Source organism: Peromyscus eremicus, chromosome 3 (genome assembly GCF_949786415.1).
Source record: "Peromyscus eremicus chromosome 3, PerEre_H2_v1, whole genome shotgun sequence".
In the NCBI taxonomy this organism is placed as follows: Eukaryota; Metazoa; Chordata; class Mammalia; order Rodentia; family Cricetidae; genus Peromyscus; species Peromyscus eremicus.
Window position 1 is genome coordinate 2,574,969 of NC_081418.1, and position 17,706 is coordinate 2,592,674.

A 17,706-nucleotide genomic window follows, 5' to 3' on the forward strand; every position below is an offset into this window, starting at 1 on the left:
TGTCACTATTTGAGAAGGTGACATGAAGCCTTCTCTGTTACCCTCATCTGCCCTTGCTATTTCATTTTCTCCACAGTGTTCATCAGCCTCTGTCTAAGCAAACATTTTACTTCTTTGTGTACTGTTCTGTCCAGTTTCCTTAACTAGAAATCAATTTCCCCAAGGGCAATGACTTTTGTCCATTTTATTGCTACTATGTTTCCATGACAAATATTTTTTTCTAAATATCTGTAGCCATTCTATCCTAAAGATTTACCACACACAAACTAATGTTATTTGGGACTCTGCTGGGGATGCCTAAGATCTGCATTTTTTTTCTTTTGAGACAGGGTCACTAAGTAGCCAAGGATGACCCTGAACTTTTGCTGCTCCTCTCCCTCCAGAATGCTAGGGCTGCAGGCATGTGCCACCCTGCTTACTTAACGTGATACACTGAATGTGCTGGGCAAGCACTTTCCCAGTGGAGCGACACCCTAGCCAAGATCTGCATGTTTCAAGAACTTTTTTGCCTTTTGTAAAAATATTCTGGAAATATTTCTTGTTCATATCTATCACTTAGGACAGAGTCCACTCTTAGCAAGGGAAGAAATATCCAAAGTAGATTTATAACGAGTAATGTGTTTCTTATTAGTGTTGGGCTGTATGGTTATGAGTGTTGACTGTGCTTCATCTAGATGTGGTTCATCCTAGTTTGAGTGCCAGGGCCATCCTTACCTGCATCCTTACCTATTCCATGCCTTCATCCTTTCCTGCCCACCTAGAAGGCCTCCGCACTGCTTTGGGTCAAGCAGTCCTCACACTCCCCACTTGAGTGTCCCCCACCCAGTGTCTCTCTCGCTGCTTACTGTGTTGTTCAGCTGTCTGTATCTGCTTCGTCTTCCCTGAGCCATGCAACGTCTGTACTGCAAGAGCTATTAAGACACATCGCTTTTCTCAACCTTCACTTTCTGTAATTTATTGTGATTTCTATGTAAATATAACTTAAAAAGTCACAACAAATAGTTTATTTCAATTATTATGCATGTTAACTATTGGGGAGGAAGTGTGCTGGTATCTGCAACATGTTTTGAAATGCATCAAAAATGCAGAATGTAGGACCAATTGAGAGAGATGGGTGAATGGGCATGTAATAAAACCAGTATAAAATCCAGGTGGCAGAGATATAGGTGCTCATGGTGTAGTCCTCTCAATTTTTGTATATGTGCAAAAAATAGATGTAATAAAATATTTTAACACTAAAAGATGGGTCTGCAGAGATGGCTTCGTCAGTATGTCAGTAGGGTACTGACCACACAAACATAAGGACTTGAGTCTACTTCCCAACACCCCCATAAAAGCTGAATGTAGTAGTGTGTCTGTAATTCCAGTCCTGGGGAGGCAGAGGCAGGAGGCTCCCTAGGGCTCCCTGGACATCAAGTCTTCCCGGGCTCTCCAAGTTTACCCAGAGACCCAAACAATAACATGAGGAAACACTGGGTGTCAACTCTGTCATTCACATGCATGTGTACATACGTCTGTATACCACACATAAGCACACATTCACAAGAATTAAAAACTATGTACCAAAAAAGGTCAAAAAATCAAAACAAAAACTAACAAAACGATCAAATTTATTTTCCTTGAGTACTTTCAAGCTAAAAGCCCCAAGGATACAGTATTTTTTAAAAACAAAATAGTGATTTTTTTCCTTTCCACCTTCTTCCTATACCCTGCAAACAATTAAAAAGCACACATATATATCAGATTTTAAAGAAAGCATTTGCCCAAGCAGAGAAACCCACATACTTAGAACATATTTCTTGCCAAGGTTTCTATCTACTTTCTAGTGAAAATGTTGCATTAAATGTAGGATGAAAAAAACGAAGTGTTTGCAGTGTGTTGTTTAGTGATGTCTGCTTGTTTGATTTAGGCCACTGTAAAAACCTGCAAGAGTTGAACGTCTCAGACTGCCAGTCTCTCACAGTGAGTAAGACAGATTTTCTACTGTTGTTTATGTAGGTCCAAACTTCTCACATTGGAGAGCCAGTGGGCAGAGCACATACTTTGTGTGCATTTGGGGTTGAATATGGAAAAAGCAAACTATACTAAACATTGGCAAAAAACATTTACCCTCTGCACAATGCTATCATTAATCTTGTGGATATGTGCTCAGTGTTGGAGCCTCTGGCAAATGGAAACTCTTTAATGGTTACATAAAAATGAACTGTGTTTATGTTTCATGTGTTTATGAGACAGGAAATACTGGGTCGCAGCAAGGTTGATAGGCTTATTTTGGTGGGTTTCATGGCAATTAGTAACTATACCAAAGAAGATGGAAATGAACACATAACCCCAGGTTCCTCCTTCCCGGCCCTGGCCCCTTGTCTTTCTCTCTACCCCAAATCTGTCGTTCATGCTATGAGTACACAATACCCTTTCTACAGGCAGGTCTGACCAACTCACTCCATCTTCCATCATCCATATACTACTGGAAAAGAATCAAGCCACCTTGGCATTAGTGCACCCTGGAGACTCTCTGCAGCCTCTGCCTCCCTTCACAGTCTCATCTTGTTCCACTCTTGTGCATACAGCAAGTTCTAGTGACCATGTACCAGGCTACCCAGAGCAACCTCTTGGGTTTGCTCATGCAGTACTGTCTCGTTTTTCTTTTTTGAGACAGGGTCTCACTATGTAGACCAGGCTGGCCTCCAGCTCAGAGAGGTCCACCAGCCTTTGCCTCTTAGGTGCTGGAGTTAAAGGTGTGCACCGCCACACCTGGCTTCGGCTCTTACCTTGCCCTCAAGCAGGGTTTGTGGTTTGGTATGGCTTAGCGTCTATACCACTTCCTCTAAGCCGTCATCTCTCAAGACAGTCTTCACAGCTGCTCCTCTATATTCCTATCAGCAGAAGGAGCTACTAACTGTAGTGTTCTGCCTCCTCCACAAACGAGATAATAAGGGCACGGTTGTGTCTTATTTGTGTGACAGTCAGACACTGACACACAGTAAGCCTTTAATGGGCCTAGTGGCCAATGATACAAGTGTGTAATCTTGACTACTCAGGAGGCTGAGACAGGAAGTTTGCAGGTTCAAAGACTGCTGAGCTATGAGTACTTTAAGGTAAGTCTGAGTAACTTATTGAGAGCTTGTTTTCAAATCAAAAGCGGTCTGGGGATAAAGGCTGCTGATGTCCGTCAGTGGCGGAGAAGACCTGGATGCAAGCCTTAGCTTAAAAAAAAACATAAGGTTTCAACAACATTTAATATCTAATGCCACTTTGTGGTAATGCATAGTGGGCAACGAAGGTAGAACTTGAAAGCCTGTCTGTGTTGCTATGTGTAGGCGCCGTACTTAACACTGTAAGAGTGAAGGAAGTTAATCTACAGAGGAAGACATGGGGTTGTGTCTCACTGACTCTAAGGAGCAGGTTGAAGAATGTCGAAGGAAGAGAAGGGAATAGGTTTGAATGTGAATGAAAGTGGGCTGGAAGACGTTTAGGAAGAAGTGGCCCAAATAGGTAGGTAAGAAATACACTGAACATGGCAGCCCAGACTCAAGAGTTAGGGCTGCTAATGTCTGCTGAAGCCGTTCCAGTGGGATACTGGGGCAGAGGCATAACTGTAGTGAGCTGCGAAATGGACAAGATACAAGAAAGTAAACATGAGTTAAAAACTACTGTTTCCAGAAAAATGGCTGAGCGGGTAGGAGGAACAGGGGCAGGAAAATGCAAATAGGTGTATAGAAGCCAGTGGAAACAGAGAAGAGAAGGAAAGCCTGATGGTGTAATGGCCTCAGCACGCATCACCACCAGGCAGAGGCCAAGGCCCTGGCACAGCTGGCAAGACATCTTACACTGGCTCCTCAGTGTTGACCCAGCATTGTGCACAGCAGTGTGCCTTGTGGTCACAGTTGTTCCTTCCCAGACGCCCTGTTTTAACATCAAGTCACTTGAAGTCCACAATGCCATTTCATCTGTCCTTGAATGCGTTTTTCTGTCTGCCTGGATGATGCTTTCCCTCCATTCCCACAACCACACCCTGGCTACATTTGTTCCTCCTTTGAAACACTTTTATCTCCACTGGGGTTTTCCATACACTTTAGAAAACGTAACTCTTTAAAAATAGCATTGTAGAAATAAAAACAAATTGATGTTACCACTTACTCAAAATGAACACTTTAATAATTTGTGGTATATGCATAAAATTATGGAATCATAGCCCCAGTAATTTTAGAACATTTTCTTCATCCTTAAGAGAAATCACATCCATTAAATTGCCTTACGTTTTATCCCAACTCCTTAGCACCTTGCAACTCCTCTTTCTTCTGAGAGGATGAATTTACTTCTCTTCCAAGTTGGCACTGCGGTCTTAGTCCCTCAGCATTTATACTTTCTGCCCTTATGTTTATGATTACATTGTAGCTCCTTTTTTAGAACAAGGACTGCTTTGAAAATCCTCTTCTCATATTTTTTCCATGAAGGTCTTCCTCTCATTTTCAGAGCAGAACATTTATGTTCCCCAAAGATGGAAGACATTTTATGAGTAAATAAAATATAAACATGAAAGTACTAAGACCCATAGAACACTTCAACTCTTTCCTCCTACTACAAAACTGAAGCCTTTCAATTAGTTGTCTGGTTCCTACCCACCAGGCCACTGCTCTCAGCTCTCGGTGGCTCATGCCTCAGCATGACAAGCTGCTACTTTACGTTCAACAGAGTTCCCAAGAAAGCAAGGGGCAGACAGGCAGGCCATAGAACCCGTAAGAGAAAAAAATTCTACTTTCTGTCTGGTTGGACTGTTTCTGTACCAGCAAAGAGCATAAAGGCTCCTTCGTCAAGAGAAATGGTGATCTTTGCTAGCATATTCTTCAGATCTCTGATGACGATTAAAATGGGGTTGTTGTGAAGTGGATTCATTCTTTCTATAAATACTTTTAGCATCTGCTATGTTAAAACTATCCCATTAGGTGTTAGAAGGAATTTTAATGTGAGTTAATTCTCAGTTCTTGCCTCCGGAGCATTAGTTCTGTGTATGAATACAAAATTTCATTCTTTGAATTTGGCCTTCTAAACAGGAAAGCCAACACAAAGCATCTGCATCGAGTTTGTGAACATCAAAGTCTTGTCCAAGTTTGGGATCTATAAAGGGCTAGTAATTTTATCCAGCTCCATTTTACTGCTGTTTTACCCTTCAAGACAGAGGCTGGAAGACAGGATTACATTTAAAGATGTGGGTAACATTTATTCAAAGAGCTTGGCTATATCTAATTTTGTCTTGCAAAATATATCACACTGAAGAATTTGAGTCCCATGTGTTGTAGACAATTCTTTAGCCACTCTGTAGTGTTCATACTCAAATGGCTTTGCATTTTATGTTCAAACATTTCAATATTGAGTCTTGCATTGTCTTTAATGAGAATGGGAGTGGTCTGAACTTGTTTGGGTTGCCAAGCACCTCGAGAAAGGTGAAGGTAGAGAAGGGGTTGCTGACTGAGCTCAGGGGAGTCACCTTCTTCCACTGTACACAAAGCACACACTATCCTCTTCTTGGCCCCATTTCTTCCGAGGCCTCTCTAAAGATGGGTAAGCCAGCTCTCTCACGGTCCTGTCCCACCTCACTCACATCCTCACCTACGTGTTTTAACAAGTGCACAGTCTCTGTGAGCAATTGGCACTGTATTTTCAGAGACTAGTTTCGAACCTGTTAAAGTATGGTGCCACATGTGATGACGGCTGTCTTTGAATTTTGAGGGAAACGTGTACTATATTTACTGTATTTCTCTACACATATCTGAATTCTACACTTGGTGATCGAATGACTAGAAAAAATACTAACAGCTTGAGTGCGGTGCTAAGAGCACAGTGCTTTCAAAGGCCCCACTCGTCCACATGAAGCACCGGCTGGAAGAAGCTTCCCTGTGCAGAGCCCCTGGGTCTTGTTTAAGACAGGATTTGATTCCCAGGAAATCCTTCATTGGATGACCAACCACCAGCCACTGTGCCCCGGGGTTTTGGTGTGGTAAATATGCATGCATCCTGGAAACCATGAAGAGTGGAATGTCGGACTGACCCTAATGCCACTGAAAATCAACTCTTGCTGTCCCTAGTGGTGTCTCAGCTGTCCTGCCCATCTGAATTCTCCAAATCACTTCTCAGAGCTAGTGAAAATCCACCTCCTCCAGACAGACACCAGCAGTGGGCTATCCTCCTCTGGAGACAGTGTCCTGAAATGTGCTCGAAGCAAAGTTATTTAAAACTAGCTGATACCTGGTGGTATCTCAGGGAAATTCAGCAACCATCACTGAATAAATAAAAACCTATTGTTAACTCTATTTCTCTTCCCCTTTTCTCTCTTTCCTTTTGTTTTAACAGGTTCTCACTCTGTAAGCCCAAGCTGGACTGAAACTCATTATGTAGCCCAGGTTGTCATTTAACTTGAGGTGATCCTCCTGCCTCAGTCTTCCCAGTGCTGAGATTATAAGCATGCACCATTACGCCTGACAGTTACTGTATTTTCTGTATTTTTTATATGCAAAGTAGTCATTGCAGTCAAAGCGTGACACTCATCTGGTCTTTTTCACCTTCAGTTCAAGACCATCACTTGACCCCACTGCCTCTCAGTTAACATCAGCCACAGCCTTCATTCACTTCGACTTTAGTCCCTCTCTCTCCAACCCTAATCCCAACTGGAGCTCGTGCCTTCAATGCATCTTGTGTATTGTCTGTATTTTATGTCTTAGCTAAGGTATCTGTTGCTGTGAAGAGACACCATGACCACAGCAGCTCTTGTAAAGGAAAACATTTAATGGAATGGCTTACGGTGTCAGGTTCAGTCCATAATCATCATGGCGGGGCATAGTGGCATGCAGGCAGAATGGTGCTGGAGAGGGAGCTGAGAGTTCTACATCTTGATCCTCAGGCAGCAGGAAGGGAACTGTGTCACTGGGTGTAGCTTAAGCATAGGAGACTTCAAAGCCCACCCCCACAGTGACAAACTTCCTTCAACAAGGCTATACCTCCTAATAGAGTCCTAATGGACTCCCTGTGGGGTCCATTTTCTTTCAAACCACCACATTTTACTTTTCAAATATAGATATTGAGACCCTCTAAGAGTTATCATAAAGTTGGTGAAAATTTGTTTAGCTTTTTAAATGTATCATTATCAGAACCACAGAAATTCAGTCACAGAGACAGATGACATGCCTGGGCTAAACACGGCCTTGCTTTTAATGAAGTCCAATTGTTAAGAAAGTTCACTATTCCAGTCTTTCAGAATAACTTTAGAACAGGCCAGTTTGTGACCACATTTCTGTATCTGGACATCAAAAGTCATACTGTGATATTTGTGACACATACTAGAACTTGCAAGGGTTCACTTTTTAATGAAATGCCATTGTGATGTAATGAAAGGAGGGAGCACTGAAGCTCCATATAAAATGACTGGTTTCTACTTTTTAATCAAAGACATGAAGGAACAAGTTGTATGTGCATGTTATTATGTGCATGTTTTTCTGGGACAGGAAGAGAAATGAGAGATAATGGATCACTTGAGAGGCCTGTGAGGGTTTGATACAATTTTTGTTTTTCTTTTGTTATGCAGGATGAATCAATGAGACACATTTCCGAGGGATGTCCTGGGGTCCTGTATCTCAATCTGTCCAATACAACTATCACCAATAGGACTATGCGACTCCTGCCCAGGTAATGCTGTGGCTGTGTGTGAGATTGAAATAGGGTCTCTTATGTACTCCAGGCTGGCCTTGAACTCATGCTCCTCTGTCCTCTGCCTGACACTGCTTGTATTATTTGTATCACATTGAGAATATTGTATTCTCCTAAGCTTTGGCTTGTTGTAGTTGTCCTCAAAGATGATCCGCCAACATTAGCACCCAACCACGACAGCACGATAATGGGACAACTGTTTTCCGACCCTGAGCTGGTGTCTGTATCTCCTTGCTTGGCAAGAGCAGCTGATCACTGGACTTCTGTCTCGGCCAGTGTTTCTGTCACTCCTGTAACAGTGTACCCAGTAGCTTGAGAGAGACCTTCCTGGGCAGTGGAGTCTGCCCCCCAACTTCCTTTCTAGTGTCTGAGACCTTTCTCTAAGAGAACTCCAACATGCCTCCTCCCTAGACTGTTGTCCAGGTCCAGGTACCCTGTGTCCCACTGAGAGGCCACCGCTTCCAGGAGCGTACACTGCTGAGGTTGATGTCTGTCGACTTTAATGTCCTGGTGTGCGGCAGCTGCTGTTCCTTAGCCAGCACAGCTCTGGCGAAGGCACAGGAAAGCACAGCATTTGGAAAGCACAGCATGATCTTCAGCTTTACACAAGCTTTTCTTATTCAGTTACTCTGTGTACTGTGGAAAAACTAACCAGGTAGTGTATCTGGTCCTAGGGAGCTGTTCAAATGTGACTTTGGTAAAGCATTCCTCAAACCATTGTGAAAGACTGAAACTTTTTTGATACTATAACTTTTTGAGAGCCTTTAAAAATTAACAATAAGACATTTGGGAAAACTTAAACAGAAACAATTCTAGGTGACAATCTTCTTTACGTTCTAACTCTAACAGTCTTCCACAGGTGGGCAAACCTCAGAAAGTGGCACAGACCTTCCAGCTTTAGTCACTTCTGCAAATCCTTCCGTTTAGAAGTCCTTCAGATCCTTTAAAACACACGGAATCTTCACCCAGCCAGGCACTTAGCAATCATTTGCTTTTTATTACTGTATCTTTTTTAAACTCAGGCAGATAATCCATGTAGAATTTCCTTTGGTGATAAAAGAAGCAATGAGCCAGACTGGAGGTCAACAAACTCTGACCCGTGCGGTCCAAAGCTTGTTTCTGTGTGGCCCATCAGCCAATTTTACATTCTCCGTCCAACATTATCTATTGACCATAGTTCTGTGTGGTTCTTTCTCATATATTTAAAAATTTTAGAAAGGCAATAAGTACTTAAAACACTTCCATTCCTAGTGGCTTAGAAGGGGCTGATGGGGGTCTTTCACACCATGGAAAATGACAAAACAAGACTTAAATTATTGTTTTGACAATTGTTTAGAATTAAATGGATGCAAAAGGCAATTTATAAAGCAGATTAAGTTCAAATGTTTGTCTTGCCTGCAGCCAGCACATTGTAAATAGCACAAAATTTGAGGCAATATCTTTTTTCTTTCAGTCCTTTAAAATGATCTGATTCAGCAGCAAAAGCCTCATGCTATTGACAGGTGTATGCATTCTGGTCACATGTCTCAGTTTGCCTAACTCATTCTATTACATAAATGGATGTAATGTTCGAGAAAAATAAGTGTAACATAACTCATGGAACTCTGCTCGTGCCTCAATGGCAGTGATCAGTTGGGATGGCTACCTCTGTAAGAATTTGGCAAAAGTCAATGAAAGTATTGTGTAAGAACCAATTGACTACATGGAATTGACTATAATTAATATTGTATAGTTTATTATCGTTAAATCATATGATACCTAACTTTTGTATCTATGAAGTAGTAAGATTAAAAAAATTTACAGTAAACATATTTACACACAGTAAAGGAGAAGCAGTTAAACATTTATCACTATATTAATAATTAAAGATAAAATAGTGATTTATATGTAATTATCCTCTTAGGAACAGAGTATTTTTACATTTTTCAAAGTTCATAAATCTCTTAATAGAATTTTCTTTTGGTCAGAAAAATGTTTTAAGTTATTTATAGATGTCTTTTCAGTTGTCATCATTAGTGGAAGACTTTCTGACTGTATTTTCTAACTTTATTTGCCAAATGGTCCTTTTTGGGTTGGAATGTGAGATGCAAGTGTCTTTTTAAACGTTTCTTTAAAAATGACACAAACAGAGCTAGGTAATTATTTCTGAATAAGAATTTGGGAAAAGTGTATCAGACTTGTTACATATTATTTCCACTTCTCAAACAAGTAGTCTATATTTTATTTCCTTTTTGACTCAATACTTGGAGAAGAATTCTTTGTTTAAAGTGGTTGGTGCTTCGATGTTTAAACTTCTGTCTTTAATTGTAGAAGAAACATGGACTGAATTATTTCTGCTTTTTGGAATTCAGATTTCTTCAAGGACTAGTTTGTAATTAGTTTCAGCATACCCAAGAATGTTTAAAGCGAAGAGAATTTGTTTAAGAGAACAAACTTCCATGTGTAAATGTATGTTTATACATAGATCTTCTTGACATGTCATAATATAATAGTGATGTGTTAGTCACTGACTATAGCCAAGCTTATAGTTTATTTTTATTTTATATATGAAGATAAAGTATCATGCTTTATCATAGACTACAGCATTCTCCCCACATAAAATGGTATCTTTTTCCTGGTTAGTGTTTCTTTGTGATTTGTATTGTTTTTTGAGACAGGATCTCACTGATTGGCCCAGGCTGCTATCAAACTTGCAATCCTCCTGCCTCAGTCTCCTGAGTGTTGTGATTATAGGCACACACTACCATACCGAGCTGACTCTTTAAAACTCTGCTGCTAACACCCCCACCTTTGCTTCCACTGTTCATGCTTTTTGTAGAATAGCTCTGAGTCCCTGTCTCTTAAGCCTTTGTGTCATTGGATTTTAGTTGTGTTTTATGTGTAGCATGTAGCTGGCTTCCACTGTATTTTTGGTTTTTTGAGACAGGGTTTCTCTTTGTAGCCCTGGCTATCCTACCGTACCATAGTCCAGGCTAGCCTTGAACTCAGATCCACCTGCATCTGCCTCCCTAGTGCTGGGATTAAAGGTGTGCACCTCTATCTGGCCACTAGCTTCTATTTTTAGATATGCTTATCCTTTGTGTCTGTTGAAGAGGGAAGTTCAAAAGATTAATATTTATTTTTTAAAGATTATAAAATACAAAATTTATATGTTAAAATCTGAATTTACAAAGTAGATAATTTGAAAGTAGTTTATATCACTTTACAAATTGTTTTATTTTCTTCTTTCTTCTTCTTTTTTTTTTTTTTTTTTAGCTAGGTCTTACTGTATAGCCTAGGGTGACTTGGAACTCACTATGTAGCTTAGACTGGCTTGAACCTGTGGTCATCTTCCTGTCTCAACCTTCCATGTACAGGAATTCCAAATGTGAGCCGCCATAGCTGGCTCCCTCTTCCACTTTTTAAACTTAAAACATTCTTGCTAGCAATATGTTAAGCTGCTCCTTCCCCATTAGGTGACTTAGTATATTAGTTTCGCTATGAGTCGAATGCTGTTTGGGGGATATTTATTTTACAAACAAATATATAATTTAGTGGGAAAGATAGAAAAGTTGAGTTCCAAATAAGAATTTTGTTTTGGTTTTAATTTCTACTTCTTTCCATTCAGTCAACATTCAGAATGAAGTTTCTTGATGCTGCTGCCTTTTGTCGTATGAAAAAGACATGCAGTAAATGATCCACAATAAAAATGCACTTCACAGTGATTGTCTATTTTTGCTGTGTTTCCCATTGTTTCAAACATGCTCGGGTATGCAGAATTCTTTCGACTGTAAATAGCCAGGGAGTGCCAGCTGTTGCTGCTTGTCCCGCCCCTTCACTGCCTCTAGTGCTTCTTTCCAAAGAAATCACTTGCCAGAAAGAAAAACAAAATGATGGTCGCCGTTAATGGCAGCATTGGTTTGACATTTTATTTGAATGTTTTCCCCTACTTCTTTGGAGACTTAGTTTTCTAGAGTTAAAAATGAGGGCTGCCCACAGCTCTTTCTCGTTATTCATTTGTGGGGTTTTTTTGGTGGTGTTGGGGGTTGTACCACATGTGCCTGTGGAGGTTAGGGCCACTTGAGCGACTCCGTTTCCACCAGTGACTTGTCAGGCTAGAACTCGGGTCATCAGACTTTGCTGATAGAAAACACCTTTACCTGCTGAGCGATCTCACAGACCCAGCCTTTATTCCAGGAACATGTTGGCCTCCTACCATTTCTGAATTTAATCCTTTCTAGTCATTTCTGTTACCATAGCCTTGGCAGTACTCTCCAGTTCTTCTTTGCACAGCATCCTGCCCGTTCTGCCTCTGGTCTCCCTTCCTCCAGTCTGCTCTGACCCATGGCACAGGAGGAGTCATCCTGGAGCACTCATGTCTTGTCTTACTCCTCCCTGCTGTCCCTGACATTATCTAGTTGAACATACTGTGTGGGTTGCCCTGAGCTCTGCCTATCTCTTTCTCCGTGCTTGTCTTCCTTGCAGTGGGGAAGCCTTTCCTTTCCTGCCTTATTCTCAGCCTCTTTAAGCCATGGCATTCCAGAAGACCAGTGAGTTCTCCTTTTTCCTGCATCCCAGCAGAGGCACTCACTTATTTACCCTGTGGTGATAACAGGTATTTGATAATGCACAAAGCCTGCTGGGCACACAGTCAGGAACAGACTACTGTGATTGTTTAGAAGGCCTGTGTGTCTTGCTATGATTACTCAGGCTGATCTTGAACTTTGGAGCTCAATTGATTCTTCTGCCTCAGCCTCCCAAATAGCCGGCACTCCAGGGCCACATCACTGTGTGGCTTGAACCTTGTTCCTAATGGATCCTTACATGCTATAGTGAATGGTGTGTATTCATTTTTATATAGATTAATTGCCCCCTTTTGGCTTTTGATTTTCTTATATACCAGGGTTATCTGTTATGGAGTCTCACCAACGTCCATCAAAGAGGAGCAGCCGTGGTCGGCTGGCATGCTCACTGGACAACTTCAAGTTCACTCTCATTATGAGGCCACGTCTTCCAGTTCTAAAGAATTCTGCTTTTTGAAGTCAAAGAGTCCCAAACTTACAGAATCTACCTACAAATTCTCCTCTTCCTATACTAGGCCTTGTCTTGGTGGTTTTGAAAGAAATTTCCATTTGAATACATGGTATTTAACTCTTTCTAGTAGACTCCCTCTGGTATTGAAGATGGAACATAAAATACATCAGTTCTTCAGTGGAAACAAAGTCAAAAGAAAGAACAAAAAACAATTTCTGTGTTTTCCTAAAGATTACACTAGTAGCAGAAAAATAAAAAGCAAACTCATACCCTCAATAAAAAGTTACCAAATAATTAGGGAAAGATAAAACACACCATAAATAGTCTTTCTCAAAGCAGAAATGGAATTATCAGTTCCCTGTGCTGGGAAGGTGGTGAACCTGGTCTTGCTCGAAAGGAGAAACGTTTCTTTGCCCAGCTCTAAACTAAGTATCAGTGACACCCAAGTCTGCCATACTGTCTCACTGTACCCAGCACATTTCCACACTCTAGCCGTTTTCTGTCTGCAGCACTGAGAATCCCTAGAAAGTGCATGGGGCTGTTAAGATTCCCATGCCTTCCTTTTGTACTCAGGATGAGTCCCCTGAGTTCTCACTTCAAAGGGAAGCTGGCTAGAGATCTTCAGCCTGGGAGCCATGGAGCCATTTAGTCCTTGTCCACAGCAGAGGCTCTTAACTTTCATCCAGTGGCCCCTGCTCCCTAAGGGAAAGAATTCAGATACCTATGAGGTTTGTGTGTGTGTGTGTGTGTGTGTGTGTGTGTGTGTGTGTGTGTGTGTGTAGTGTGTGCGTGCATATGAGTATAAGCATGTGAATGCAGGTGCCCTCAAAGGCTAGAGTGTCTGATCTCCTGGAGCTGGAGTTACAGGTGCTTGTGAGTCACCTGACATGGGTGCTGAGAACTGATCTCCAGTCCTCTGGAAGAGCAGTGAGTGTTCTTAACCACTGAACCATCTCTGCAGCCTGTTTGTGGGTTTTGACAGTGTGAAAATTCTCTCTGCTTTCACTGAAAGACAGGGGAACGAAAGAGCTGGCTCAGTGAGTAAAGACACTGCCCTCCAAGCCACCTGAGGTCAATCCCTGGGATCAACATGGTAGAAAGAAAGAACCAGCTTCCAAAGGCTGTCTTCTGACCTACACTTGGGTGCTGAGAAACCCACATGTGCACACGCACGTGTGTGCGCACACACACACACACACACACACACAGAGTAAAAATTTTTTAATGCTGGAAGGATCTATAGATCTTATAGATCACCGAAACTATCTGTATTATAAAAATAGTCAAGTAAGTTCCTTACTTAATTGTCATTTTTGATATTTACTGACTGATCATATGGATTTAAGGAGCTGGAGTAATAGGTTCAGGTGAGATATAGACCTCATGTAACATCCTCCACACTCTTGTCAGACGAGCAATGTTGTGGTTAATCTTTTTGTACACTGTGAAAATGTGTCACTTGGATTGGTTAAATAAAAAGAGCTACTAAAAACAAGCCTGAGTTACTGGCCAAACTTTCATAATTAATAATAAGTCTCCATGTTATGATTTGGGAGCTGGTTGGTGGGACAGAGAAAGATTCACTACAGAGAATCCACTCCATTCAATGAAAGAAGATGGTACATATCATAGAAACATGAAGATGTTGGCCTAGGGTCCTAGCTTGGTTGATAAACTGCTTGCTTTGCAAGCCTGAGCCTGAGTTTGATCCACTAGAAACTGTGTACCAAATAAAAAAGCCAGTGTGGTCATTGAGTGTGTAATCCCAGAGAGAGAGAGAGAGAGAGAGAGAGAGAGAGAGAGAGAGAGAGAGAGAGAGATTCCCTCTTCCCTCGGCATGCTGCCCAGTTGGCTAGCATGCTTGGCAATAAGAGACCCTGTCTCAAAACACAAGGTGGGCATCATCTTAGGAATAACAGTTGAGGTTGTCCTTTGGTACGTGTGGTGCAGGCACATGTGTAAGTGAGTACACACACATAGACATTCATGCACACACACACACAAATACTGACATACACACACAGGCACACATGTACACAAACACTAACAGACACACACAGACATGCATGCATACACACAAACACACACACAGACATGCCTGAGTACACACACACATACAGTAAACTAAAAGAGCAGTGTATTGTAGATAGCAGTAGCAATAACAACAAGGCATAAATTCTTAAAGTCTACCGTGCTCCTGATGTTTTCAATGATCAGAAATAACCCTCCTGATAATACTATTAGATCTGAACAGTCATTTAATTTTCTCATACTTCTCAAAGGCAAGAGCAGATGGGATCAAATCCACGTGACAGAGTAGAAACCTGAGGGTCAGGAAAGCTGTAAGCCCCGTGGTTTGCTGAGGGGCTCCAAAGGAGGACTCTGAAACAAAAGGCGCTATCCTCTTCACTTAGCAGCTGGGAAAACAGTCTGCCACAGAATAGGGAGCTGTAGCAAGCATCAAGGCTACAATTCTAACTCAGTTTGGTCTGAGTCCAAATTCTTGTCTATTTTCCATGGTGTTGTCCTGCCTATCTCATGGCTCCTGTCTCCACACTAGAGAGCTGTTAGCACTGAAATCTCAAGCTCTGCTCAAGGAGAGAAGGAGAAAGCATTTCTCAACCCACTGTGGGGCTGACGAGGGGGAGTGTCTTTGGATGTTAGAGAGTTTTCTCTTTCCAGGTCCAGCCCACTGCCACTGTGGTCCAAAGACTTCCTTGGCTCTTCTGTGGAATCCCATGCACACAGCCATTCCCAGGGGGGAACGTGTGTTCTCAATCAGTAATTCACCATGGAACAGAACCATTAAACCATATAGACTTGGGTTTCAAGTTTAGAGCTAAATCTAATTTATAGACAATGTTTGCATATTTTACTTCCCATTTTGTGAAAATAAACTTGATTTGCAAGCTTTATAAGAGGCAGGGAGGCATTTTCTCCCCACTTCTTCTAGCATCCTCATTTGCTGCTAAGCTGTTGCAGATTCCAAACTGAGAGCAGGCAACAAGAGTCCTCACATTGTTAAAGAATGCCATGCTTTGGAGGGCTTAGAGGCTTGTCCACAGAGGGTCCTCACAATGATGGTCCTTCCATGGAAGAACAGACTCATCCTAACTCTTCTGGAAGCTCTCCTTTTGGTCCTTGTGGCAATGGCATATTTCCTCTGTTTCAACTCCAGTGAGATTGGCAGCTCCTGGGTAATTTTCATTCTTCTCAAGTGTTGCCCACTTAGTTATTCACTATTTTTAACCCATGCTTAAGCCCTGAATGTGTATCAGTCTTTTCTTAATTATTTTTAATTATCATAAGGAAACCATTACCCACAAAATTGTGCATGTTGAAAACTCTGGTTTTTAAATCGTTTTCTTATCAGACCCATTTTAAGAGCCTGCCACATTAGGTTTGTCTTCTCTCTGTTCCAAATCTTCACCATGATGGAACAGTTAATATCCATTAGATGCTATAAAAGGTTTTTTTCCTCAATATTTCGAATATTAGTTTGGCAAAAGTAAGAGCTAAAAACAAGAAAGTAAACTCTAACTTGGGTTTCAGCAACAAACTAACTTCCAAATAATATGCACGCAAGGCTCCTCCTACCCCCAGACAAAGTCTTATCCCATCAAGTTTCTTAAAACCTAGCCAGCTATTCTTTCTTTTCCTTTGAAATGCAATCATGCACTATCTGGTCTAGTACTAAAATCTCCTTCACTTAACAGGAAGAGGGGCAGCAGCTGTTAAAGAGCTGACCGTTTGTGAGGAGAGGGCAGGCTGAGCACGGCTTTAGTTCTCTTTGTCACAGTGGCTCGGGAAAGATATAAGAAAAGCTGAAGCGTTTGGCTTTCCTTCTCCCTCTCTGCCCCATCGCTCCAGGTACTTCCACAATCTACAGAATCTCAGTCTGGCTTACTGCCGAAAGTTCACGGACAAAGGCTTACAGTACCTGAACTTGGGGAACGGATGCCACAAGCTCATCTATCTGGACCTTTCCGGCTGCACCCAGGTTTGCCTCTCAGTCTCTGTCTTCTCTGTCTTGCAGCGGGCGAGGACGTCCTCCCGAGAGCCAGCTGCATCCAGCCCTCATGTTGCACTAACCCTGTGCATAGAGCACAGCACACTCTGCTGAGGTTTTAAATTACATGGCCACAGCTGCTTAAATTTTCTCCAGGATTGCTACTATAGGCGCCTGGCTTCTGTCCACAGGCGCGTCACATCAACAAACAGGCAGAGCTCATTGGATGATGAAACAGACCACTTCTGAGCATAGTTAGAGGGCAGAGTCCAAATCTCCAGAACTTTGTAGAGCTGCTAAGTTACAAACAAATGGGGTGGGAGCATAGGACTCCTGACGAGTCAGTCAGGACCCTGTGACAGGACTGTACATGTTTAAAACTGTGTTACACTCATGTGCTAAATACCATGAAGATTCAAGGTCTGCATGGGAAAATGCTTTAAGATGAAGGAACTGGGATTAGGAAAGTTGGGCAGGAAGCCAGGTAAAGCTGTGGAGGAATGGGCAAATAGCCTGCAGAAGCATTTACTCCTCATCCATAGTTTCTTCTGCTCTCCATCGTTTCCATAGATTCCAGCTGTACTTCTTATAACTAATTTCCTAACATGTCTCTGCGTATGTTTAGATATTAATGCCCTACTATGTTCTTTATAATACAACATGGGTGAGAACTAGCTAAAATGCATGTCTAACCATAACTAGCTCTAGACACCATTTATTGACTTGCTTTGTGTTAGATCAGACTTAGCCCTCATGCAGTGGATTGCTTGTGTGGGTTTTTTTGCTCACTTACCAAGGTTCCAGGTGGTCGAATAAATTGGCCAGTATCACACATATGATAGAAGTCTATGGTGTAGGTCAAGTGGTGAGCCCTGGAGGTGGAGACCGTGGGGACAGCAAATGCATAGAATTCTCACACAGGCACACACACGCTGCCTGACGTGCTTTCTGAGTGTTCTAGGTGGGAGAAGGAAGGCACAAGG

The 17,706-nt window shown here is 41.9% G+C and overlaps 2 protein-coding genes across 7 annotated transcripts in view; one reads left to right on the plus strand and one right to left on the minus strand.

The window, feature by feature from the left end:
• Positions 1-16,907, minus strand: part of Lrrc17 (leucine rich repeat containing 17) — a 36,834-nt gene extending 19,927 nt beyond the window's left edge. The window contains exon 1 of the mRNA XM_059257238.1: positions 16,655-16,907. The gene's annotated coding sequence lies outside the window, so the exon portion shown is untranslated. The remainder of the gene's footprint in view (positions 1-16,654) is intronic.
• Positions 1-17,706, plus strand: part of Fbxl13 (F-box and leucine rich repeat protein 13) — a 207,044-nt gene that overhangs the window by 118,687 nt on the left and 70,651 nt on the right. For all 6 annotated transcript variants that reach the window (XM_059257223.1, XM_059257220.1, XM_059257217.1 and 3 more), the window contains 3 exons: positions 1,910-1,962; positions 7,580-7,680; positions 16,585-16,714. In XM_059257223.1, the coding sequence (XP_059113206.1) occupies positions 1,910-1,962; positions 7,580-7,680; positions 16,585-16,714 (284 nt within the window). The remainder of the gene's footprint in view (positions 1-1,909; positions 1,963-7,579; positions 7,681-16,584; positions 16,715-17,706) is intronic.